A 27,119-nucleotide genomic window follows, 5' to 3' on the forward strand; every position below is an offset into this window, starting at 1 on the left:
ACTAGGGCCGGCAGTTGGAGATGTCCAGTGACATGTCACGGGGCCATAGCACTGCAGTCAGTAGGCACCAGGGTTCTTGGGGTGCCTCTCCATTTCCCCTCGTGAAGTTTTCCATCACCTCCTAATAGCCTCTTTGAATCTGGTTTACAGATTCTGGCTCAGTCTGAGCCCCACAGCTGTGCCCTGTTAGGACAGGTCTATAGGGGCAGACTTCCCATTGGCTCCAATCAGAGCTCACCTCCCTTCCTGGAGCATGGGGTTTGGAGCCGGAGAGGCAGTGCAGCTACCAGTGAGCTGGGAGCCTGGGCAGCCAGGTGATCCCTCTGGGGGGTGGCCGAAGGCTCCTCCTAGCTTTGCCCTGAGGGTCAGATGAGAAGATGCCATGAAGCCTGTGGTTCAGAGGAAGCACCTGGTTAGTTCAAGCCATTAGTCCCACTGAGATTTGGCTAACTTGTCAGTACGGGAAGATGTTTACTCGCCTGATCATTCTACCCATAATTCTGACGTCTGTAAGCTTTGAAAACCGTAGGTTATATCCTGAGATTGACACAAAATCATTTGGCAGCAAAACCTGGCCTGAACCAATGTGGGGCTTATTTATCCATTGATTATGAGTGTGCACACATTCTGTGGCAGAAACGTTACTGCATTTCACTGCTGCCTGGCTCCCTGAGGCTATTACTTAAATATATGGCATACCCCTTACCTTAGGTTTTCAAAATCCAAAACAGTTTTGAATTCTAAAACCTAGCTGGCCACAAGTTTTAGTGAATAATATATTATGATGGAGACATTAACTTTCCCGGAGTTTATCTGCATTTTAAAACTTAATCTGTTAAGGCCAAAGGACTCCATAAAAATGATGGGAGGAAGAGAGAGTGGATTTTGAGGAGAGGGTGAGGAGAGGAGGTTTTCTAGGTCTCTAGGCCCCCTCAACAGCCTCCCCCCCGCAGACCAGAACAGGCGAACTGTAGACCCATCCTTCCAAGGAATTGCTGACCTCACTTCCTCCAGAGCAACGGTCACACCAAGTCAAAGACTCCCCAACCCTTACGAAACATCCAAGGTCAGAGCCACTGAGCCAAGACCATAGCCTTCACCAAATCTCATAAGCCCTACTTTCTTTCCTCCCTTTAGAACACCTCAGGCTTATTTTTTAACTGTCTGGCCATGGGTGCACCTCTGACTTCTGGCTTAAGGTCTATCAAGCTCGCAGTAGTGCCCTGGGAGCCAGGAGTGGTGGCGTCTGCCATCAGGTGTCAGCTGCCCAAAGGCCACAACTGCCTTGTGTGTCTCGTCAGTAACAAACATGAACCTTTTCCGCAGGAAGCTCCTTGTGGCTGTGCCAGAGCAGCAAGGACCTGTGCAGTGTCAGCGCCCAGAATGCCCAGTCCCGCCCCTCCACGGTGCAGCTGCCTCCCGACGTGGAGATGAGGGCATACGCCGCCTGCCAGGACGCCCTGTGGGCCCTGGACAGCCTTGGCCAGGTGTTCATCAGGACGCTCTCCAAGAGCTGCCCCACAGGCATGCACTGGACGCGGCTGGACCTTTCCCAGCTAGGTATGGCCCCTGGGTTCACCTTGTGTTGTATAAATTCGGGAGATTGATCAGCCAGCCCAGATTAAATGGGCCTCTGACTTATGAGGAGCTTTACTTCCCTACCTCATACAGCTCATAGGGCTCCCAGAGCCCAGGAGGATCACACACTCAGGGGAAGTTGCCACTAGGACTGCCTGATGCAGCTGCTCTGCCAGCCTGACAATATGGCACATTTCTTTGTGCCCTTTATATCTGGAAGAACAGGTGTGTCCCGCATCAGCACCCATCAGTACCTGTCCCTCTGCAGCTGGAACAGTGCCCAGCGGGCTGGCATCTGTTCCTCCTCAAGCGGTCTGAGGAGATGATGTGCGTCTCTGGCTCTTCTCTGAGTCTCCTGTCCAGAGTCCCAGAGCCAGCCAAGGAGCATGATGCCGTTTGTAAATTATTCATTTGTGTTCTCAGAAACAAGGTATCAGAGTGGGCCCGCAACATTGGGTTATTCTCCAGGCAAATCCTTGTGTGTGACTTGTCTGACAGCAGAGACTTGTCTAAAGTCAGAGGCTGCTCCAGAAGGTCCACTGGAGCCTTAGGACTACTCCCCTGCCATACAGGTTCCCGTTTCGGTACACGGACAACCAGTGTTTTTTGTTTGGTAGGTTGTAAGGTTGAATTCTGCTAGCATTTAATGTTTAAGGATTCAAGCACATCTACTCATTAGAGAAATGGAGAAAAGTGGAGGTGGCGCATGACTGGCTCAGTCAGTAGAGTATGTGACTCTTAATCTCTGAGTCCTAAATTTGAGACCTGCATTGGGTTTAGAGTTAGAGTTATGTGCGCGCGCACACATATACATGCAGGTGCCTGGGGGGCTCAGCTGGTTAAGCATCTGCCTTCAGCTCAGGTCATGATCCTGGGCTCCTGGGATCAGCCCTGCATGGGGCTTCCTGCTCAACAGGGAGCCTGCTTCTCCCTCTCCCTCTGCTCCTGTCCCCATTCGTGCTTGTTCTCTCTTGCACACATTCTCTCACTCTCAAATAAATAAGTAAAATCTTTAAAAATGTGTATGTACAAATGCCTGTGACTGCATCTCCAGCTGCCAGGGACCTCTCACCATCCCATGAAATAGACTGGGCCCCATCTGCTCTCAGCTCATGTGGCTCCTGCAAGGTGCTGTATAGAGAGATCATCATTCCCTTGTCCAGCACGAGACCAGATATAGTCCAGCTTAAATAAGAGGCAGACTGGCTCTCAACTGAAGAAGCAAACTGTTCCAAAGCTGGGAATGTTCCAGGGCCATGCTCAGTTCGGCAGCACATATACTAAAAATTTGAATTTTTCAGTGTTATTTTGGTGACTTATGCTTTTGGCGTCATACCCTGTCTTTTGACCCTAATCCCGGCACCAGTGCTGTCACGTTCTGGCTTTGGAGAGTATTTACCAGCCACCGTTACCGATGGTGACTGACCAGACAAAGCTGGGGCTGCTCATGGCCCTGAGTGCTAGTGACAGGGGACCCTCCTGCCTGCCCTAGGAAGCCTGCCACCATCCAGAGATCTACTGGCCTGAGCAGCAACCAGACCAGTTTGGGAGATGTTGCCAGTTTCTCCTGGAGGTCGGAAGGCCAGGCCTCCCACCACCAAACCTTGAGAACTGGGAGGCTTGCTCTTCTGCACAATCTGGGTGAGGGGCAGAGCTGTTTCCCTGTGCTGTCCCTTCCACATCCTTCAGAGGACACCACTGAGCTCCATGGACATAGAGTGAGTGGCGTTATCTGGGCTGCACGGTGCCAGAACCACCTCTGCCCGGGGTCCACAGCTCCCATCTCCCTTCCAGATCAGTGCAGCCCTCCCAGCACTGGCTAGCTGGCTAGACTACTGCAGGTCTCTGATGTGCCCATTTGGGCTTCACTGGGGTGGTGGCCATCCTTTCCAGGAGAGAAAGTCAGCTTTGGTGGGATGAAGGCTTGGTTTAAGAGACCTGACCCTAGGCAGGTTCCAGGATCCTGGGTGAGCTGCTGGGTTCCCTGTAAACCTTAATTTCTCACCTTCCTAATGGGAACAGCGGTCCCCAGCACAGAGAGATGATGCAAGGAAGCATCCTATGTAAACATGAGCTTCTTGGGCAAGTGTCCTGTGCAGGGTCCCTGTCAAGCCAGCGTTAGCTGCATTGCTCTCCAGGCTCATGGGGGCTGTCTCACCAGGTGCCTGATTGGGTGTTGGTGGGAAACACTGCCTTTCTGAGCTCTAGGTTTTGTTTATTTATCTGGGTTGCTAGCAGACACTGAAATGATGGATAAATGATCTTTTACCATTTTCTAAACGTAGGAGAATGCAGCATGTCCTGAGTTGGTAGGTTTCATGTTCGGGCAGAAGAGGTGGGTAGGAGGTCATGTGAAAGATACTGGTCTCCCACTGTCCCAGGGTCTGGGTCAATAAAAGGCAGGCAGGCACCACCAGGCCTTGTGTTATTGGGCCCTCTCTGGGATGAGCTTTGTAGCCTGTGGGACAAACAGGTGAATCCGGTGGTTTTCTTAAATTATTATTTAAATGCAGGAATACAGATTTTAAGTTCAGCTGTGTGCTCCCTGCCCAGAGCCCCAATTGTGAGTGTCCATGGCAGGTTGTCATCAGGCAGCAGGCACCAAATAGTAGTGAATAGAAAGTGTAGTGACCTACTGCAGGAACCACCCCATGGCACCAGGTGGGCCCACCTCCCCCGTGGTCGCCAGATCTGTCTTCCTAAAACAGCAGAGGTGTGCCCTCAATGTGAAAGGGCTCCACATCGCACCAGCTTCAGGGTGGTGCCCAGGGCCATCACAGCAGGCCCACCAACCATGGCTCTGCCCCTTGTGCCAGGCCCCTTTGTGCATAGTGCGTGCTTGTCTTGCCACGGCCTAGAACATCCTGGCTCCTTCCTTCCCCAGCTTCCCCAGCTCTTCTTCCTTCCGGCCTCTACCCCACCACCGGCTTCCTTCAGTTCCCATTCTTTCGACCTCTGCCCACCATGTCCCCTGAGTGCTGTGCCCCTGCTCTGTTTCAGTGGCCCTCATAGTCTGACCTTGAGCGGGGTCTGCACACAGAGGGGGACCACTTGCTCTCCATATCCATGCCCAGAGGGACATTAGACCATCTGGGAAGGTGGTTATTACTGGTAACTGCCATTTCTAAGTAATTCTGGGATATGAGTTTTGATCCTGTCTTTGGCCTCGATATTGATAATCACTAATAAAACTGCCTAACAGGCAGATTCAAGAGCGGTAAGTAGCTGCTCCACCTCTACGTTGCCACCAGCTTGTTCAGGGATGTGATATATCTGTGCTCTTATCTTCAGTCCTGGCCTCTTCTTTACGAATTTTCTAACATTACAAACATGAAAAATGAAACCCTGTCCTGTGGGTGCTGACAGTGTGATGCGGCCCACCTCCTGATGGTAGTGCCAGGTGATTGTAAAGTTGGGAATGTCACCAGCTTGCACATTGCAAGCAGAAATTTCGGTTCCAGGGATGACTTTAGCAAAGTATCAAGTCATGAATGTGTGTGTGTTTTTTTTTTTTAATTCATGAGAGAGAGAAAGAGGCAAAGACACGGGCAGAGGGAGAAGCAGGCTCCATGCAGAAAGCCTGGTGTGGGACTCAATCCCGGGTCTCCAGGATCACACCCTGGGCCGAAGGCAGCACTAAACCCCTGAGCCACCTAGGCTGCCCCATGATTGTGATTTCTACCTTTAATTTCTTTCTTAAGACCTAATGTCACTCTTTTCTGCCTCTACTCAAATTACCAAATCGATTGCTGCTTTGAGATGAAGAGAATTCTTAAATGTCTGGCTACTGAACCCAGTTTTAGAGACTGAATATGGAAATTTGTGACTTATTATAATCCTGGTTTTGGGAAGAAAATTTGCACCATTTAGCAGATATTTAAAATGCTGATAGCATTTCATTTCCCATTAATATGTGTGCGGTCAGGCATTGGAATGTTTAGCAAACGAATGCAATTTTGTAATTTAATTCATCTGGTCACATTTAATGAGGAAATATTTAGTGTCAGTTTTTGCCTTTAGGTAGGTAACAAGTAGGATTATGGTAGCAGTAAATTATGCAGAAAATTGTTTAATAAATCCTAAAACACCAAATAAATGTTATTTTTTGTTCTAAAATATATGTTTAAAAGTAATCCGGGGGATCCTTGGGTGGCTCAGCGGTTTAGCGCCTGCCTTTGGCCCCAGGGCGTGATCCTGGAGTCCTGGATGGAGTCCCACGTCGGGCTCTGTGTGTGGAGCCTGCTTCTCCCTCTGCCTGTGTCTCTGCCTTTCTCTTTCTGTGTCTCTCATGAATAAATAAATAAAATCTTAAAAAAAAAAAAAAAGTAATCCTAGGGGATTCCTGGGTGGCTCAGCGGTTTAGCACCTGCCTTTGGCCTGGAGCGCGATCCTGGAGTCCCGGGATCGAGTCCTGCATCGGGCTTCCGGCATGGAGCCTGCTTCTCCCTCCTCTTGTGTCTCTGCCTCTCTCTCTCTCTATGTCTATCATAAATAAATAAATAAATCTTTAGGGAAAAAAAAAAAAAACAAAAGTAATCCTTTTTTTTTTTTTTAACAAAAGTAATCCTAAAGGGGAAATGTCTCCTCTGTTGAATAAAGTAATTAAAACCTTTTTTTTTTTAATAGAAAAAACAAAACAGGGAAAGGCAGGAAAATTGTAGTGTGTCTGTGTTCATCGGGCTGGTAATGTAGTAGCGGTCCCGAAATATCAGTGACTTAGCACAATGAGTGTTGCTTCCCCGGTGCCAGAGTTGGCTCTCTACCTTTGGCTCTCAGTCTCTTAGAATTGTGTCCACTGGGTGGCAGCTTGCTGGTGCCGCTGCTGTGCTCTGTGGCTTCCTTCTCTTGTCACTACAGCAGGGGACAACTGAAAGACCCCTTGCCAGCTCTTTATGCTTCAGTTCAAAAGTGGCAGATTGCTTCTGCCTACAGCCCATTGTCCGGACTAACGACGGGGCCCCACCTAACTTGCAGGGACCTCGGAGAAGCCTGGAATGTTTGGGGAGGGCAGGAGTCTCTGCCCCTGTCCTGACCATCTCAGCCAATACAGTCTCATATACTGTACTCCAGCGGGGGGGGGGGGGGGGGGGGGGGGGGGCGCTCTGTGAGGAAGGAAAATGCAGAAGAGCCTTCAGGTAAATGTTTTCTTTTTGACCTGTGTCTTCAGTTCAGAATAAGCTATCATCTATGCTGACATGTATATTCTAGTAGCCTTTACTTTTGTCCTGAAAGAATATTCCTGTAACTTGAACGATGTGTTCTGGTGGTGGTGGTGTTAGGTACTGCTAACAGAGCTGCTTGTCTGGTGGGTCCCTATCACCATGGAACTTTTCTCACCATCACCACTGCCTGGAGTTCCTATTAGGGCAAGTTGAAGACTCCAGCATAAAATTAATTTTCATTTAACATTTTTTTTAAAGATTTTATTTATTTATTCATGAGAGACACACAGAGAGAGAGAGAGAGAGGCAGAGACACAGGCAGAGGGAGAAGCAGGCTCCATGCGGGGAGCCCGAGGTGGGACTCGATCCTGGGACCCCAGGATCACACCCTGGGCTGAAAGCGGTGCTAAACCACTGAGCCACCTGGGCTGCCCCACTTAACATTTTTAAATTAATGTTTGTTTCTCGGCTATTTCTGTGATTTATGGCTGAAGGAACTGTATTTCGATTGGTACAAATCTTCTGTGTCATGTTAGAGCTCTAGAAGTCCGTTTGAACTCTTGGGTAAGATATCTATAAAAGATTAAGGAAGAAGAAACTACAGTTAACTTCAGCATATACACAAAAGGATACCGAGGATTTTTTATGTGGTGGTCAGTTAATACTTTTCAGCTGGTGTCATAACTGAAGGCACCTGACAAGACTTCCACCTAGCAGGATCCATGCTTGTACTTCAGTGCAGATTTTTGGGCTGCCCTCTGCTACCAACGACAGGTGTGAGCTGGCCAACAGGAGCATGACCACAGAATGTGGCTGTACCACCTTCTTCCCCACTGCTTTTAAGTCAAAATGACCCATCAAGGGGGATCCCTGGGTGGCTTAGTGGTTTGGCGCCTGCCTTCAGCCCAGGGCGTGATCCTGGAGTTCCAGGATCAAGTCCCATGTCAGGCTCCTTGCATGAAGCCTGCTTCTCCCTCTGCCTGTCTCCCTGCCACCCCCCTCTCTCTGTCTCATGAATAAATGAATAAAATCTTAAAAAAAAAAATGACCCATCAAAATGACAAACTCAGCAGAAAACAGTCAAGAAAATGAAAAGGCAAGCCACAGACTGGGAAGAAAGATGCACAATGTGTATATCTGACAAAGGACTTGGATCCAGAATATACAAAGAAATCCTCTAACCCAGTCATCAAAAGACAAACTGTTCAATTTGAAAAATGGGCAAAAGACTTGAATAGGCACTTCACAAAAGAAGATAGACCCTATAAGCACGTTGTGCCCCATAAGCACATTAAAAGATTCTCAGCACCATTAGTTACCAGGGAAATGCAAATTAAAACCATGATGAGATACCTCTTCACACCTACTAGAATGGTGCCAAGACCAGGTGCTGGTGAGGCTGTGGGCAGCCAGCATGCACAGCTGGTGGGCATGCAGAATGGCAAATGTACATCTACCCCGTGGCCCTGCACTTTCACTTCCAGGTACCATTCAAGAAAGATAACACACGTTCACAAAAAAGTCATCCATAGCAGCTTTACTCCTAATCACAAGAAGCGGGCGTGACTAAATGTCCATCATCAAGTGGTTGGATAAACTGAGTTATTGGCATGCAGTGGAGTAACACTCAGCAACATGAAGCAACACGGTTCCACTGGGTGACTGAAGCCAGACCCCAAAAGAGTTCAGGCCCATGATTGCTTATTTGGACCTCTAGACCAGGCTGCCCTAACTCATGGCGACAGAAGTAAGGAGTGGGTGCCTTGGGACTAAGGGGACTGACTCGAAGGGGCCTGAGGGAACTTCCTGGTGTGATGAAAATGTTCTGTAACTTGACAGGACATGGGTGACCTGGGTATATTTATCTGTCAAAACCAACTGAACTGAACACGTCCCATCTGAGCCTTCACCAGTGTCCCAGAGGGCAGATAGCTGGTGTGGAAGAGTTGAGCTGGCCTGGTTTCAGACCTTTGCCTCCTGGCTTTGCCGCATCCTTGCCCTGGGACCTTGGGCAAGTCTCTCCATATCTGTGTCCCGACAGCCTCGTGTATGACCTGAGATCAGAGTCACCATGCATCACTATTGCAGGTTTTGAAGTGAGGCTATCAGACTGAGCTGCACCCTGCCCCACAGCAGCTTCTCTGTGACTACCGGTGCTCTTCTTGCAGGTAGACTAGTAATCGAGTGTAATTTCTCTTCAAAGCCCCCACACATTTCCTTTTCTCTTACAATTGATTTAATCAATCAGGAGAAATGTGAAGAGAAACATGAAGATTCTAGGAGACTTAGCTGGTTCATATGAATTCTCATCAGGATCAAGATTCCTAATAAAGAGGAGTTCCCTCCCCCAGATGCAGAATTTGCTGCTGGTACGTGATGTAGCTAATGCTGAGGCCCGCGCAGATATTAATCTGTGCTTAGCAGCTCGGGGCACGTGCCACCAGCATCCTGACTGCTCCACTGGCGGTGCCCGAGAGCATGCCCACTGGCGCCAGGCAGGTGGCGGGGCAGCCAGAGGCCTCAATAACCCCTGAGCTGCGCTGCCCTCAGATAAAACACAGTCCGCCACAAGTGCAGCCTCACCTCTTTCTTTGAAGGATAATATCAAAGTCCATAGATTAAATGAAGGATTTGTCATTTTACAAAAGTAATTAGTGTGTGGATTTTTCCTTTATCTACAGGAGCTATAAAACTGACGAGCTTGGCATGTGGAAACCAGCACATCTGGGCCTGTGATTCTAGGGGTGGAGTTTACTTCCGAGTGGGAACCCAGCCTCTAAATCCCAGTCTGATGCTTCCAGCCTGGATAATGATTGAGCCACCTGTCCAGGTAAGCAAAACTTAACTGATACCAAGCTGCTCCTCAGTAAGACAGAAGCTGTGAGGTTGCAGTTCCTGGAAGCGGGGCCATACCTGCTTGTATAGGCCTCTCAGCAATGGGGGAAGAGGCAAGTGTCCCAGGAGCAAGGTGCGTGTGCTTACTCATTGGCATCCCAGTTGTGGAATTTAGAACTGAACACCTTGTTAAAGATGATCTGAAAAATAAATAAATAAATAAATAAAATATAAAGATGGTCTGAGTCAACACTTAAGATTTTTTTCCTCTCAAAATAAAAATATTGTAACTTTTCACAAATTGAACATCATTTTTTTAAAAAATAAAATCGGGCACCCAGCTGACTTGGTCGGTAGAGCATGCGACTCTTGATCTCGGGGTCGTGAATTCAAGCCCTATTTTTAAGTAAGCATAGAGCTTACTTAAATAAAAATAAAATAAAAATAAAATAAAATAGTACCCAAAAGTATAGTGAAGAAATAAAAGGTCACTTAAAATCTCACCATGGAGGGGATCCCTGGGTGGCTTAGCGGTTTCGCGCCTGCCTTTGGCCCAGGGCACGATCCTGGAGTCCCGGGATCGAGTCCCGCGTCGGGCTCCTTGCATGGAGCCTGCTTCTCCCTCTGACTGTGTCTCTGCCTCTCTCTCTCTCTCTCTCTCTTTCTGTGTCTATCATAAGTAAATAAAAATAAATCTTTAAAAAAAAAATCTCACCATGGAGACCATGTCTTGCCATCTTTTTGTGAATGCCTTTCCTGGTTGGTTGAAATTCTGTTTCCTGTCCCCTCCACCCCCATGCCCTCCCCGACCCTTGTCCTGTTTCAGCTCACCAAGTATTCTGAAAAAAAATTTTTTTTTTTAAATTTTTTTTTTTAATTTATTTATGATAGTCACAGAGAGAGAGAGAGAGAGGCAGAGACACAGGCGGAGGGAGAAGCAGGCTCCATGCACCGGGAGCCTGATATGGGATTCGATCCCGGGTCTCCAGGATCGCGCCCTGGGCCAAAGGCAGGCGCCAAACCACTGCGCCACCCAGGGATCCCCCTCACCAAGTATTCTGAATGTTTTTCTTCTCTCGACTGTTTCCACCATTCATAGCAGAAGCAGAAGCCTGATTTGAGGACACTATTTAATTACCCTTAAAAATTGAATGGGCCTGGTTGCTATACTAGATACATTTCTGTACAATTTATAATAAGGGGGGCTGTGATTTTGTGAGTGTTATCTGCTCCAACTCCTGCTAGTCCCTACTTTGTGACCTTTTTGGGAAAAACGAAGTTGCCATCTGCAGGGGTGACAGTAGGGCAGGAGCAGTTGGTCCTCAAACAAACAAATGCTTGAATGGAGATTGGCAGGAAATGAAGTGTTTGGGTAAACGCCTGTGTTCATGACCATCTAAATTTTGGACATTGTGAACCCTCAGGGATAGGGTGACAGGAATCGGGGTTCAAGACACAGGGCTAGTCATGAGGACCACCAGTCCTCCCAGCAGACATGGGATGTGGGCTGAGGGGCCCTGCAGTGGAACCCAGAGTCAGGTCAGAGTTCTTTCAGGTTGCCGATTAGTGGTCATATCCACAGACAGGCTCCATGTCTGCACTGGTAGGTCTTCCTTCCTCATGGGATTGAGGTGAGAGTGCGTAGAATAATGCCAGTGACGGCACCTTGTGGGTCAGAAAACCCTGTGCAAACGTGAGGTCACACGTAATGAATTAGGATGCACACTCACTTCCATGCATGCACTGGTATGCTAAGGGCAGCGCAGCAGGAGCAGGCCACCCGGCAGAGAGGATCATATGTAGTCAGTGGCATTGCTGAGCCCTGCTGGTGCACAGTGATGAGGAGTGACAGGCCAGCGTGTGGCTTGTGTCATTATTCTGAAATTCTCTTTACACAAGACACCCTCTTACTGACTGAGCCCTCTGATACGTCATTGCTAACACATTCCTTTTTTAAGAGGTTTATATTAATTATTTTAAGAGTTATTATAACTCAGGGGTGCCTGGGTAGCTCAGTCATTTAAGTGTCCAACTCAACTTCAGTCGGGAGTTCAAGCCCCTACTTAAAAAAAAAAAGTTCTAATTCACCTTTTTCATAGTGTATAATTCAGGGGGTTTTAGCATATTCACAAAGCTGAGCAACAGTCACTACTGTCCAGTTCCAGAACTTTCTCATCATCCCAAAAAGAGAACCCATACCGATTAGTATTCACTCCTTGTTCTAGTACCCCCAACTCTGTCAGCCATTAATTTCCTTTCTCTGTTTATGCCTTTGCCTATTTCTGGATTTACCTATTAAATATAAATGGAATTGTACAGTATGTGGCCTTCTTTGCTGCCTTTCATTTAGCATCACGGTTACAAGTACTGTAGCATGTTGCAGCCTGTACTTCGTTACTTTTTATCACTGAATAATATTTCATCCCATGGATGAACATTTTTTTTTTTTTAAGGATTTATTTATTTACTCATGAGAGAGACTGAGAGAGAGAGGCAGAGACACAGGTAGAGGGAGAAGTAGGCTCCATGCAGGGAGCCCGACGAGGGACTCGATCTCAGGTCTCCAGGATCACACCCTGGGCTGAAGGCGGGCTAAACTGCTGAGCCACCTGGGCTGCCCGGACATTTTGTTTATCCATTCATCAGTTGATGCACATTTGGGTTGTACCCATGTGTAAGCTTCTGTGAACATTTGTGTGTTTTTGTTTGGAGTTATGTTTTCAGTTCTGTTGAATAGATACTTTTAAGGGGAATTGCAGTGTCTGATGGTGAATGTTATGTTTTTAAATGTTTAAGGAACTGGAGTAGCTGGTTGGCTCAGTCAATGAAGCACATGACTCTGGTTCTTGGGTTGTGGGTTTGAGCCCCACATTGGGTGTAGAGATTACTTAAAATCAAATAAACAAATGAATGGTTTTCTATAGTGGCTGCATCATTTTACACCCCACCAGTAATGTGTAAGGGTTCTAGTTTCCCCACATCCTCACCAAAAATTTTTCTTGCCCGATGTTTTTTTGTCTTGTTTTTTAAGATTTTTTTATTTATTTGAGAGAGAGTGAGCATTAGCAAGGGGAGGGGCTGAGGGAGAGGGAGAAGTAGACTCCTTACTGAGCAGGGAGCCCAATGTGGGGCTCGATCCCCCAACACCAGGATCATGACCTGAGCCAAAGGCAGGCCCTCAACCAACTAAGCTACCCAGGTGCCTCTTGCCCAGTGTTTTTATTCTAGCCATCCTAATAGGTGTAAAAATGGTATCTCGAGGTTTTGATTTGCATTTCCCTAATAACTAATGATGTTGAAGATCTTTTCATATGCTTGTTGGTCATTTGTATATCTTCTTTGGAGAACTATGTATTCATATCCTTTGCTCATTTTTCCACTGGGCTATTTGTCTTTTAATTAATGAGTTTTAAGAGTTCTTCAGGGACCCCTGGGTGGCTCAGTGGTTGAGAGTCTGCCTTTGGCTCAGGGCATGATCCCAGGGCCCTGGGATCAAGTCCCACATGGGGCTCCCTGTGTGGAGCCTGCTTCTCCCTCTGCCTGTGTCTCTGCTTCTCTCTGTGTGTGTGTGTCTCTCATGAATAAATAAATAATTAAAATCTTAAAAAAGAGTTCTTCAGATATTCTAGATACTTGGACCCTTCTCAGATATATGATTTACGTATGCCTTTGGTGATGCATGTATAACTGTTCCCTAATCCAAAGTCATGAAGATTATAAGGGAATACTCTGAACCTGGGTTTGCACCTGGCTTTTCTTTTGGAAGTCTTATAGTTATAGCCCTTATATTTATTTTTTTTTAAAGATTTTATTTATTTATTAGAGACAGAATGAGAGAGAGAGAGAGACAGAGACACAGGCAGAGGGAGAAGCAGGCTCCATGCAGGGAGCCCGACGTGGGACTTGATCCCAGGTCTCCAGGATCACACCCTGGGCTGAAGGCGGCGCTAAACCGCTAAGCCACCGGGGCTGCCCTAGCCCTTATATTTAAATGTTTGGTTTACTTTCAGGTAATTTTTGTATATGGTATGAGGTAGGCCCAAATTCGTTCTTTTGCACATGGATATCCAATTATACCAGCACCATTTATTGAAAAGACTATTCTTTTCCCATTAAATTGTCTTGGGGGCTGTCAAAATCAATCCATCATAAATGTAAGGATTTTTTTTTTTACTTAATTCTATTTCAGTGATCTCTATGTCTATCATTAAGCCAGTGCCACATTATCCTGATAACTTAGCTTTGTTATAAGTTGCAAAATCAGGAAGTAATTATCCTTTTTTTTTTTTAAATTTTTATTTATGATAGTCACACAGAGAGAGAGAGAGAGAGAGAGAGAGAGGCAGAGACATAGGCAGAGGGAGAAGCAGGCTCCATGCACCGGGAGCCCGACGTGGGATTCGATCCCGGGTCTCCAGGATCACGCCCTGGGCCAAAGGCAGGCGCGCTAAACCGCTGCACCACCCAGGGATCCCAATTATCCTTTTTTTTTTTTTTTTAAAAAAAAAAAAAGATTTTATTTATCTATTTGAGAGCTTGAATGAGAGAGGATGAGCAGGAGGGAGGGGCAGAGAGAGGAGAGAGGGAGAAACAGACTCCCTGCTGAGCAGGGAGCCTGACAATGGGCTCTATCCCAGGCCCTGGGGTCATGACCTGAGCCCAAGGCAGATGCTTAACTAACTGAGCCACCCAGGCATCCTGTGATTTTCCTTTGTCAAAATTGTTTTGACTATTCTGCCTCCTTTGCATATCCATTTGAATTTTAGGATCAGTTAGTCAATTTCTGCTAAAAGATGCCAACTAGGATTTTTATAGGAATTGTGTGAATCTGTAGATCACTTGGGGGAAGTATTGCCATCTTCATAGTATCAAATCTTCTAATCCATGAACATGAGCTGTGTTTTTACTTATTTATATCTTCTTTAATTTCCTTCAGCAGTTGTGTGATTTCAGAGTATGTGTTTTTTACTACTTTTGTTAAATGTATTTCTAAGTCATTTATTCTTTCTGATGCTGTTGTGAACGGAATTGTCTTCTTGATTCCACCTTAAGCTTGTTCGTTGCTAGGATAAGTTTCGGTATGTTGGTCTTGTGTCTGGAAAACTTGCTAACCTTATTTATTACTTCTAATAACTTTTTTGTGGATTCCTTAGGGTTTATTATATACAAAAATCACATCATGTACAAATAGAGATAATTTGACTTCTTCCTTTGCTATCTAGATGCCTTTTATTTCTCTTTCTTGTTTAATCACCCTGGCTGGAACTTCCTGTGTGGTATTGAGAAGTGGACTTGCTCATTTTGTTCCTGATCTTAGGGGGAAAATATCCAGTCTTTCACCATTAAATAATGATATTAGCTGTGCATTTTTCTAGATGCCTTTTCAGACTGAAGACGTTTCCTTCTATTCCTAGTTGTTGAGTGGGTATTTTTTTCCATGAAAGAATGTTGGATTATGTCAAATGCTTTTTCTACATCTACTGAGATGATCATGTAGGGTTTTTGCTTTTATTAATACGAAGTATTATTTTGATTGATTTTTGTATGCAGAACCACCTTTTGTTTCTGGGATAAATCTTAGTTGATCATGCTATATAATTTTTTATATATATGCTGCTAGATTTGGTCTGCTAGTATTTTGTCAGGTATTTCTGTGTCCATGAGAGATATGAGTGTTTGATTTTTCTTTTCTTGTCATGTGTTTATCTGGTTTTGCTATCAGGGTGATGCTGGCCTCTTAGGATGAGTCAGGAAGTGTTTCTTCCTCCTGTTTTTTTGGAAGAGTTTCTCAAGGATCGGTGTTAATTATTCTTTAAGCATTTTTACAATTCTTCAGTGTAGGCCTGGGCTTTTCTTTGTGATATGTGTTTTGATTACTGATTCAGTCTCTTTACTTGTTATAGGTTTATTTAGAATTTTGTTTCTTCTTGATTCAATTTGAGTAGTTTGTCTTTCTAGCAATTTGCTCATTTCATCAATATTACCTAACTTATTGGCCTCCAGTTGTTCAGAGTAATCCCCTATAATCCTTTTTATTTCTATAAGGTTGACTGTTATGTCCCCTCTTTCATTTCTGATTTTAGTAATTTGAGCCTTCCCTCTTTTTTCCTTAGTATAGCTAAAAGCTTGTCAGTTTTGTTGATCTTGTCAAAAAAACATCTTTAGGTGTTGCTGGTTTTTCTCTATTATTTTTCTGTCCCTTAGTTCATCTGTTTTCACTCTGATCTTTGCTCTTCCACAACTTGTTGTGCACAGTATTTCACTTGCTTGTGATATTCCTCTGAGAGTTCCCAGCAATGTGTGTCACACATGCCTGTAGAAGATCTAGAGTGACCAAGGCCTATAAGTGTGCAGAGTCCCAGCACAGAGCCATGCTAGCGTCCCTGAAGGACTGCCAAGGGTAAGAGCAAGGCCCTCAGGACGTGGTGGCAGAGGGTTGGAGCGCGCTGTTGCCTTACTGTAGCCTTTTCCCTTTAGGCCAAAGGCCAGGATGTGGGAGAGCGAGGGGCCAAGCAGCAAGCCGCTAGCAGTAGTGGACTCCAGCCAGCCTTGCCTCGCTTGGGCCCCTCTCTGCGGCCGTGAGCCACTCGGGCACCTGGCTGAGTTCTGGCTCAACCATAGGGTTACATCAAAGACTGTGAACCTGAAAATTGCTCTTCCTTTCTCTATTTAGATTCTAGAATAGCCTCTAGGAAGTGGAGCTCAAATTGGGGAGAGAAAGCTTTACTTGGAGCGCTCTATTGACTGTAGTGATCAACAGCTTTGCCCAGGAAAATAGCCAAATAGAGCAAATTCACATGAAATGGCCTCAGCTGTGTTCTAAATAAAGTAATGATTGCTAAATGGGCTGCTCAACACTCGCTGTTCCACTGAATGGAGCCACGTTTCTGACTCCGTTAGCTTTAGTGCGCTGGAGAAGACATTCACTTTCTGTGGAATTTGAAGATACAAAACGCTTCTCAGATTAGTTCCTGTGGGAAAACAACCTCCAACTTTACACTTGCACAGGCTTCTATACCACACTCTTTCCAGCCCTGACCTACCATAGTCCGGAATTCACCACAGGACATAGAAGTCGGAGTATCTCTCCCCACGTGGCAGAGAAAGCCTGTGACTCGGAACCCACGAGTGGCCGGGCAGAAGCACAACCATAGTGAGTGACCAAGACCGGGACCCAGGACTGCGGGGCCTGCCTCTCCTGGGACCTGCTGCTCCGTCGCTGAAGGCCTGACAGGATGGGTGTGGCCGTGGGGAGAGTGATGCTTCAGAAGCATTTAGATCCACCGTGTGGTTGGACCTGAGTATTAGAGTTTAAATGGAATTTCCATGTTGCGATGTGACCTCTTCCCCTTTATTTTATTCATTCTTCACCTCGAGCTTCCTCGCCTGCAGGTAGGATGTCTTTGCAGTTGACACAGAGAGAGGCAGGTCATAGGTGCTAACGGGCACAAAGCAGCAGAAATCCTTCACTCTATTTCTGTTTCCTGTTATCCTCCCTGGTGAAAACCTCCCCACTGTAGTAGTTTTGGGGTGAAGTTTTCACAAAGTACTCAAAACAAATGACTCAGTTTTCAGACTTACTAACATATGGAAGGTTTTCGAAAAAATATTTATAGTTGTGTTTCGGATTTTTTTTTTTTTTTTTGCATTTTTGCTTTAGTTAGAGAATGTTCTGTCCATATTAGAGATAGTGCTAAAGCAAGCTCGATTGATGATGGGAATTTCACATGACTGTGGGCACCAAGGACCCCAGTAAAAGAAGAGGAGCATTTGCTTGCCCCCACCCCAGGTTGGCCCTACCTCTTCTTTCAGGTGTGTCTTCTTTACCAGCCCACTCACTTCCCTCCACCCCTGGTCCCCTCTCTTTCCCGAGCAGACGCTGCTGTTTCCTACCCCCTGGTCCCATGCCTCGTGTGGTGGGACCCTGCAGCCCATCCTTCCCGTGTGGACTGCTGTCAATTCTCTAGGGCTCATTTACTCTGCCTGGATTCTAGCTCTGTAAGTATATAAGCTTTAACAGAGAATACCGGTGAGAATGCCAGTGGGGATCTGTAACTTGACGTAACTTTACACATCGAGATATTTGGAGAAGTTCACACCTCACAGCAGGAAAGCTTTCCTTAGAGAAAGGTTACCATTAGAAGAGACCCTCACCTGGACTGGCCTTCCATGCATTCATCCAGGTGACAGTCATTTCAGGACAGCACTGCAGAGTCCAAGGAGATTTCATTGTCCTTACCCCTCATTGAAGGCACAGCTAAGCAGCCCTGATGACACTCTTGCTCCCTGCACCCTCTGGTGTTACCCACCAACCTGGCACAGGTCACTCTCAACAGGAGAGATGGTGGAAGGAGGGGGCACCACAGGCAGAGCCAAGCTCTGTGGGTACAGCTGCTTCTAAGAAGTTTGGGATGTTCTGATTAATGTCTAGTGTTCTCTCCTGAAATAAAAGTGCTAGTAGGCCTTGGGGATAATTAAAGCAGATCCCCAACACTTCATTTTGCCGGTCGTGGGTTCGATCCCTGTCTCAGGCTAATGCACAGAATTGAGAGCAAGTCAGCCTTGTCCCTAGCTGGACTTTCCCAGCACAGCTTGTTCTCCAGTGGCCCTGAGCATGATCATCCTCTGGGATGGGGCACAGAGCTTCATGGGCCAGAGCAGCAGACAGGATCACATTGGAGAGTCCCTGTTTTTAGTGAGAGAAAGAAAAAGACATTATCAGTTACATGTTTAGTGTCTAGGAGGTCTCTGCTCTGTAGGAGGGATGTTACTAGGATTTGCTGTGCAGGAGCTGAGTTAAACTGTGATGTGTTTATTCGGGGAAATCCACCACAACTCTTACACAATCCTCCACAGAAGAGTTTTTATTCCCGTGGAGAAATGCCCACAGCACATAGTGGAGTACAAATGTCAGTTACAAAACATGCTCAGTGATTCTATTTTCATTTTTAAAAAAATGATATATACACTGTCGAGACACATAGGGAATGATACTAGTTATGTCCAGGTGGTGCTATTGTGGCTGATTTTTTTCTTCCTTTTGCTTACCTCTGTTTTCTGAAAATCTGGCAATGAATTTACACTACTTACAGAATAAGTAGCTCATAACTCTGTGTAATCTAAATAAGACTCAGTCTTAGGAAGTAATCATAAATGTTCCTAAAGCTTTTGTTGTCACACTGTTTCTAGCTGGTGCAGTGAGGCCGTGTGTGGTGAGTGAAACAGGTGCATCACCCGCCTTATGGTCGAAAGTCCCCTTAGCAAATTACTCTAGTGGCCATTATTATAAATAATCACAGATGTACTTTGAAAAGCCATTTAAGGGATCCCTGGGTGGCGCAGCGGTTTGGCGCCTGCCTTTGGCCCAGGGCGCGATCCTGGAGACCCGGGATCGAATCCCACGTCGGGCTCCCGGTGCATGGAGCCTGCTTCTCCCTCTGCCTATGTCTCTGCCTCTCTCTCTCTCTGTGTGACTATCATAAATAAATAATAAAAAAAATTAAAAAAAAAAAAAAGCCATTTAAAATCATGTCCTGGGGGGACGCCTGGGTGGCTCAGTGGTTGAGTGTCTGCCTTTGGCCCAGGTCATGATGCTGGAGTCCTGGGATCGAGTCCCACATCAGGCTCCCTTTGGGGAGCCTACTTCTCCCTCTGCCTATGTCTCTGCCTCTCTCTCTTTCTGTGTCTCTCATGAATAAATAAAATCTTACATAAAAAAATCCTGTCCTGGTAAGGGGCACCTAAATGGCACAATTACGTGTCTGACCTTTGGTTTTGACTCAGGTCAAGATCTCAGGATCATGGGATTGAGCCCTGCATGGAGCTCCACACTTAGCACAGAGTCTGTATGGGATTGTCTTTCCCACTCCCTCTGCTGTTCCTGCCCATGCTCTGTCTGTCTCTCAATCTCTCAAATAATAAATGAAAAAATCTTTAAAAAAAAATCATGTCCTAGCAAGTATCAGTAAGGAGAATTGTTCCAAATGGAGGGTGGCCCTAGTGGCTTTGGAGCTGGCCCTTGCCGCTTATCAGAGGTGGTGGCCAGTCCTGAGCCATGCCTCCTTGTGGTCCCCAAGGGTGATCGCTCTCCCAGCTGTCACCAGGATGAAGGACGATGTGCATGCAGCACCCCGGGCTCCTCTCACACACCCCCATAGATGAGGTCTGTTCTTACTGTGCTCACAAGGCCTGGAAATGCCATGTATGTGTATGTGTGGTTCCAATTTTTAAAAAAACAGAAACACGAAATTACAAAATCCCACTAAATACCTCGAAGAAACTACAACAAAGATTGCTGTTTTTGATCAAGGGATTGTGAGTGATTTTCTCAGCTTTCCATATTTTCCTATAATGGGCAGGAAATTTGTTTTCTAATTGGGGAGAAATAGGTATATTTTACAGAGCACCCAGATTTGGTGAGTCAGGTGCAGCCCTTTTGCTCCAGGACACCTTCTCAGACATCCTTGGCCCATATAAATCTGAATCCCCATGGGTCTTTCCACTCCACCCTACCCAATGCACAAAGGATTTTTAGACTGGAAAATATGTGGCCAAACCACCCCATTCCATAGGTGATGAGAGATGAGCTGGATGAAGCAAATTCCCTGGGCCCAGGTGCTCAACAGTTGTGCCCCAATTCCTTGCCCTCATCTTCAAGCAGAATTCCAGCCCCATGCTTCCAGGGTTGTGGGAACAAGCTGGGGGAGAGCGGGGGGAGCACCATATCCCATAGTGGTCAGGAGCCTCTCACAGAGGCACGGTTGCTATAAGAACGTGACCGGGGCAGGTTGGCTGGTCAGAAGGGGTTCCCAGCTGAGGGAACCGTGACACATGAGCATGACCAGAGAGGCACCAGTGCGTGCGCTGGAGCAGAGGTACTGGTCACCCTGCAGGGCTACTGCAGAGCACTGGGAGACCTTAGTTTCTTGTGCCTCTCGGCACTAAGTACTTAGCAACACCCAAGTGAGAACCAGGACGGTAGGATGCAGAGAATTTATGTCTGAGGAGAAGACTCAAGATGTCCTCTGGCCCAGATTCGGGCGGGAGCTGAATGAGGAAGGTTTGCAGCGAGCCCCAGAAGTTCTCTGGCCTGGTTTAGTGGACCTATTGTGTGCATCTGTGAGATTCAGGGCTGAGGTGGAATGGAAGTGGGGGCCGAGACGTGGAATGTTTTTGGGTGAAGGAAGCCGCCCCATGCTGGGATTGAGCCTTCTCTCAGTGTCTGAACCAGTCCCCTTGTGTTGCCTGCTGGCCCTGTGGTGACCTCACTCAGATCTTGCTGAGCCGGCATGCTCTCACCATGCTGCAGGGGGCTTCACTCCCAGCCGGTCTGCACACAAGTGCCACAGACAGACGAGGCAGGAGGTGGGCATGCCGGCCTTCTCCCCAGGAGCCTGCAGGGGCCTCCACTCTCAGAGGGGGGCGCGGTGCACTGGGAAGCCACGGTGGCCCTGCCAGCCAGGACTATCACCACCAGAGGCAGAGCCTATTGCTTTATATCCAAAGAACCTGAACTAATACTCCTTTTTTTCTGTGAGACCAAATGACCTTGGGAAAGTTGCCCAAACTCACTGGTCCTTCATTTCCTGACCAGGTAAAGTGGAGAATCAGACCCACCCAAGGACCATCTGAGGCATGTTTTCAGAGGTACTGGTGTGGCACTCAGACGTCCCTGTTGGTCAGTTTTTGTTTTTGTTTTTTTAAGATTTTGTTTATTCATGAAAGATACAGAGAGAGAGGCAGAGACACAGGCAGCAGGAGAAGCAGGCTCCATGTGGGGAGCCCGATGCACAGGACTCGATCCCAGAACCCCGGAATCATGCCCTGGGCCAAAGGCAGACACTCAACCACTGAGCCACCCAGGCATCCCCTGGTTGGTCAGTTTTAATCCAAGCCACGCACATAAGTCCGTAGGTTAACGTGTTGGCTCGGTTCTACCTGTTTTCCCCTCTCTGGAGAGCTACTTCCCTTTAACATCATATGCCTGAATGACTGCTTAGGGAGCAATTTCTAGATCCTTCTAGTTCTAAGTGTTGACTCCCTGCTGGGAGAGAAGGATGCAGAGCAATTCATCATCTGGTGCCCCCACCAGCCTGCCCACCTGCCACAGCGCCCCTTACACGCGTCCACAGTGCTGGGGTAGGGGACATGCTGCACTGCGTTTCCCTGTCTGTACGACTCTTCCTTTCTCTGGACTTGATAAATGTCTCGTTCTTCCATCTAGGGTTCTATGTGGTTTTTCATATTCAACTCCACACTCTGCCGGTTGTCTCAATTTCCTCTCCATACATGTAGGCATATCTGGTTCCATGCAGTTCATCCTCTTGGAGGGATCTCTCCTGGAGGCTTTGGCTGGCCCCTGTCTGGCCCGGTCACCCGTCTACCTGGGATTGTCCTTTGCCCCCCACTCCCTTTCATGTTGGGTCCCCTCTCTCTTGGATCCCATGTCTTCCTTTTTGTTTTGGTGAGCTTTATCCTCCAACTGGTTCCTGAGAACGGCTCACGATAGGTAACTTGAAAATCTTTTGCCGGCATTTGCCCCTGGTCTTGGCTGAGTAGAGCAGTCTGGGTTGGAAATCATTTTCCTTTAGAATTTTGAAGGGTTTCCTCTATCATCTCCTGGTGTCTAGCATTGCTGTTGAGAAGTCTGAGCCATTCTGATCCCTGGGCCTTAATATCTGACCTGCTTTTCTCTCTGGAAGTTGGTAACATTTCTTTGTTGCCAGTGTTCGGAGAACAGACAGCAGTGCGCCCCGGGGAGGGCCTATTTTAGCATCTGTGCTGATAGGCCTTTCAGCCTAGAGTTTGTGTCCCGCTGCCCTGTTGGCGACCTGCTTCCTGCCTCTACCCTCCGGTTTTCTGTTTGCTCTCTTGGGAATTCCTCCTTCTGTACTGTGGACTTCCTAAACTGGCCTCCACTTCTCTCCCCTCTCCCGTTTTCTTTTCTTGTGCTTTTGTCCTGCTTTCTAAAAGATATTCTCAGCTTCATCCTGGTGTCCATCACCGTCGCCCCCACCCACCCCCACGCCCCTGCCCCGCCGATGTTCCTGAAGTTTCTTCTTTATGGTCTCCATGCCCTGGAGTTGCCTGTTCTCTGTATCATTCTCTTCTTCGTGGCAGAGGCTTGCCTGGGATGTTGGCCGTCCTGGTTCTGAGAGTGGGGCCCACTGCTGGGAGGAGTGAGGGGCTTTGCTGGGCTCCCTGCGCGGGGGCCTGGCTGGGCTGTTTTGCTGGCTCCTCGTGGTCGGTTGCTCTTGGCCTTCTGGCCTCACCAAGGCCTTTCCTGCTCCCCTACGCCTTCTGCTTCCACGGTCAGGTGCCGCCTGCCCATCTCATTCTCCCAGTGCAAAGGAGGTTTGAGCCTTTTTGAGCTCTTGTTCTCACTGTGTGTTGCAGAGGGAGTGAGAAGGTAGGTGTGTGTGTTCGTTCTGCTCTCACAGCCCAGGAGGCTGTGGGATTTCATGCTCCGCAGCTGATTCTGACACACTCATACTGAGAACCTGGGTAGAAGCTACCCTGTTGGACTCTACACTCCGTCGTCCAGCCCACGTCCCCTGTCCACTCTCCTTTAGCCCTCAGAAATCTGAGTGGTGCTTAGGGGGATGTGGTTCCCTTTACATACACATCCAGGGTTTGGTGAACCCAGTGCAGCTGCCCACAAATGAAGGTAGAGGACCTCCGGAAATGGTGTCTGATGCTGTTGGTATAAGAGCCCCAACTTGAGGAAAACTCAATTTTTGGCCACTTCCTTTGTTTCTTCCCCATGCTGCCCTTTTTCCTGTAGCCCATTTGAATAGAGGTTGTGCTTGAGCTCTCCCCCTCAGGCCCCATTGTGAAGAAATGTGACCCTTCTCCGGGATAGCTGAGTCTCAGCCTTTTCCTCATTTTGGAAGACTGCAGTTCCCTGTAAAGGACAGCCGGGTACATGGGCTGCCAGGGCCCACAGCAGCCCCCTTGTCCATCTGCAACATGCACGTGACCACATGGACTCAAGGACCCTGTCCAATGTCCCAGCCTGACAGGCATGTGCCCCACGTGACTGTGAGCACCAGGAAGGGTCTGAACGCCAGCCAGAGGCACAAAGCCACAGGGTCCCTCCCTGTGGGCGTCACTCCTCCGGAGGGCCAGTCCCAAAGCCTGCCTGTGCAGCAGCTGGTGAGCAGGACCACGGTGCCGGGCATACCCTGAGCGGCTGCCATGAGATCAACTATCAGAGACACCGAGGGGCCAGTACAGCTGGATAAAGTTTCTGCAGACTTCTCATGTCACTACAGCACTAGAACCCTGACTAAGCACACGGCACAGTCGCCAGGCTGGTGTCAGTGATGGGGTTTCGAGTGGTAGAAAGAGTGGCTACAATCGGCTTTGCCAGCCCCCACTCAGGAAGGAAAGAACATGACAGTTGCCCAGGAAAGCTACCTCTGATCATTTTTGTTTAGCATATCTGCCTGCGATTAGCAGATTCCAGGTCACACTTCAGACCAGATGCAGAGGTGTAGGAAATCGCTGGAGCCAATGCAGGAGTGGCACAGGAGAGGGCCTCTGGCTTTGCAGTCGGCCGACCAGAAGTGAGAAGCAAGGGAGCCTTTCTGCCATCCAGAAACCCAGAACCAGCCTCTGATAACCTCACTCAGCTAGACTAGCAGTTTTCAAGCATTTTTAGCAATGGAACTCATTCTTCAAATAAAATCTTACACTTCAGCCTGATGTGTTCAACAAGTAACAGCAGAGCTGCTCCCATAAAACTGCCCAGGATGCCTTGTGCAGCAGCCCTGAGGCAGTGAGGACAGAGGATTCGGCAAGGCAGGCCCCTCCTGCTGTGTCCCAGCATTAAGAGCACAAAAACCCAGAGTCAGGAGCCTGGCAGATGATCTGGCTTGCCCTCCACCCAAGGACACAGAGCCTGAGCAGGAGGGTCACACGCTGAGTGGGGAGCAAAAGACACCAGGGTCCAAGCCTCAGACCCTCGGCCCTCACTCTCCCTGAGAGTCTACTCCTGCTTTAAATACAGGCCTATTAGTATTGGTGTCTGATTTTCAAGTTTATCTGAGTTTAGAAGGAATAGACCAGAAGGAGGAAGAGGATCTGCAACAGAGGAAGACACAAGACCTCAAATGAGCACACAAAAGTCAGAACATACAAGAACCGTGGGGTCATGTGACAGAGAAACAAACAAACCCCCTGGATCAGCGGCCCCCGAGAGCATCACTGCAGCAGCATCCGGTGTACTCAGTCCACACCGAGGAAGAGTCAAGTTCACAGAACGTGTCACAAATGTGAGGTGAATTAAGGATCCATTGAGACAGAGATATTGGGAGGAGCAAAGGGGAGGAGTCTGGAAGGTGGTGGCCGGAGGGTTGGTCGCTGCCCCCTGCCAGGCATCCTGCCACTTTGCTGGCTCTCTGATTATCCCGCCTCTGTGTTCCTGAAATGTTCCTGCTGAACTTTATCAAGGTTCCCGTAAGGCCCATCCCCAGATGATCTGTCTAGAGAAACATTTACTTTAGCTATAAAGTTTTCAATGTATTTTTTTCTTTTGCCCTAGGTTTATTCACGTTCTGGCTAAGGGAGTGCATGTGCGCACCTGTACATGTGTGTGTGCGCACGCACACGTGCGAGCACTTCCGAGGGTGAAAGCTCACCTGCTGGGAGTGGGGAGAACTCTGATCTCTAGGTTCAGCTCTGCCCTGGGCCCCTTACCGTGAGCATCAGATTCATCACTGCTCACTCGGAATATGAGGGAGTCCCGTTTAGCTGGTCTCCTGGGTCCCTTCCAGCCCCAAATCATTTGAGCGAGCCCTTAAAACAGAAGTCAGAGATTTTGTTAGAGGCATTGTTTCTGTGGGACCTGGAGTTAGTCCTTCTGCCCTCCCTCTCATTTGGAGCTGCCTGGGGCGTGCTGTCCTCAGAATGCCAGTTCCACCAACAGTCCTTGGGCAGGGGCTCTGTGAAATACGGTGACACCTGGAGCCTCGTGGGCTGTGAAAAAATGAAGCAGCCAATTGCCTGAGTCTGCCCAGGAATGAGGTGGGGGGGTACACTGGATGGGGGCCCCTCCAGGCTCATCAGTGGAAGCAGGGTGTCTTTCAGAAGGCTCTAGAAGCAGGCAGTTGGGGGCTGAGCTTCACAGAGCAGATCGGGTTCTAAGAGTGGACTCACAAGGGGGAGTTTAGGTGAAGTCATGAAGGGGAGGTGGGACGCCAAGCCCAGTGCTATGGGGCCTGGCCATCCGTGAGGCCGGAGGAGGTGCTGCCTGCTGGTGGGGGTGCAGGGTGCGTACCACAGGGGCAGGCTGTTCTGCAGGGAGGGGCTGTGCCCGGCAGCCCTCGAGGCTGGCCTGACCTGTTAGGGGGCCCTGGGAGCAGTCTGGGCAGGGCACTGCTGGGCAGCCTCCACACACCGAAGGACTGCACGTAAAGAACCTCCTGTGCACCAGGTGTCAGCCAGGCCCTGCCCTCGTGGCATCTCAGGCTCGTAAAATCAGATAGAAACCCACCCTGGGGTGAGTCACTGGGTGAGGTGCCTTCAGGTTGCCCACCTTTCCCTGCTGGTGGAAGCCACCAGCAGAGCTATGGCCAGCGGGCAGCAGGACCTTTGGCGACAATCTTAACCTGGTCGCCACAACCCTTTCTCCTAGGACTATGGTCTTGCCACAAGCGATCCAGTGGCTGGAGTCCCAGTTCTTGGGGGGAAGATACCAGATGAGAGCGTTGGGGTCAGAGCTAACAAATCCTGGATGTAACTCAAAAACAAGCTTGGCTTCATCAGGAAACACAGAATCTGTCCCATTTCTAGCTCACATTGTCTAAGCCAAGAAACGTTTCTTTGCCCTTGGCAAATAAGATGAAGCCCTAAATCTGAGGACAGTCCCCGTGGGCCCTGGGTGGGCGGGCAGAGTCATGCATCCATCCCAAGGATTCACTCCTTCACTTGAACTCTATGTTGGTCAGGATCTCAGCATATAAGTAAATTCTGCCTGTAGAATTTGCTCATTAATGGGAAAGAGTAATGGTTTATTCTGTAATACTGGCAACTTGGAATAAATAAAATACAGTCTATGGCTAATAATTAGTAATGAGCATTTATCGTTTGAGAACACAGGATAGCAGCCTGATGCCCCCACCCCTACCCCGCCCCCCCCCATGAGGTCTTGATCAAGGGAAGCTTTCTACTCTGAGTAGCCCCTTTGACTTGTCCATTAAATCACTGCGTCCTTCCAGAAAGGGGATGTGCTCTCTCTCCATGCCTGCCCTGAAACTCATCTATGAAAGACACAAAAATAAGCAGGAGTGGGGGTGCCCGGGTGGTTCAGTCTCGGGTTGTGATCCCAGGGTCCTGGTGTCGAGCCCCGTGTCGGGCTCCCTGCTGGGTGGGGAGCCTGCTTCTCCCTCTGCTGCTCCCCCTACTTGTGCTGTCTCCTCTCTCTGTCAATAAATAAAATCTTTTTAAAAATAAAATAAATAGGGGATCCCTGGGTGGCACAGCGGTTTGGTGCCTGCCTTTGGCCCAGGGCGTGATCCTGGAGACCCAGGATCGAGTCCCACA

At 48.2% G+C, this 27,119-nt stretch overlaps 1 protein-coding gene across 2 annotated transcripts in view; it reads left to right on the forward strand.

Annotated features, from left to right (window-relative positions):
• The window catches only part of TECPR2 (tectonin beta-propeller repeat containing 2), a 103,333-nt gene that overhangs the window by 61,780 nt on the left and 14,434 nt on the right, over nucleotides 1-27,119 (forward strand). For both annotated transcript variants that reach the window (XM_026012625.2, XM_026012627.2), the window contains 2 exons: nucleotides 1,327-1,560; nucleotides 9,422-9,570. In XM_026012625.2, coding sequence (XP_025868410.1) covers nucleotides 1,327-1,560; nucleotides 9,422-9,570 — 383 coding nt within the window. The remainder of the gene's footprint in view (nucleotides 1-1,326; nucleotides 1,561-9,421; nucleotides 9,571-27,119) is intronic.

The sequence above is a fragment of the Vulpes vulpes genome, chromosome 6 (genome assembly GCF_048418805.1).
Source record: "Vulpes vulpes isolate BD-2025 chromosome 6, VulVul3, whole genome shotgun sequence".
Lineage (NCBI taxonomy): Eukaryota > Metazoa > Chordata > Mammalia > Carnivora > Canidae > Vulpes > Vulpes vulpes.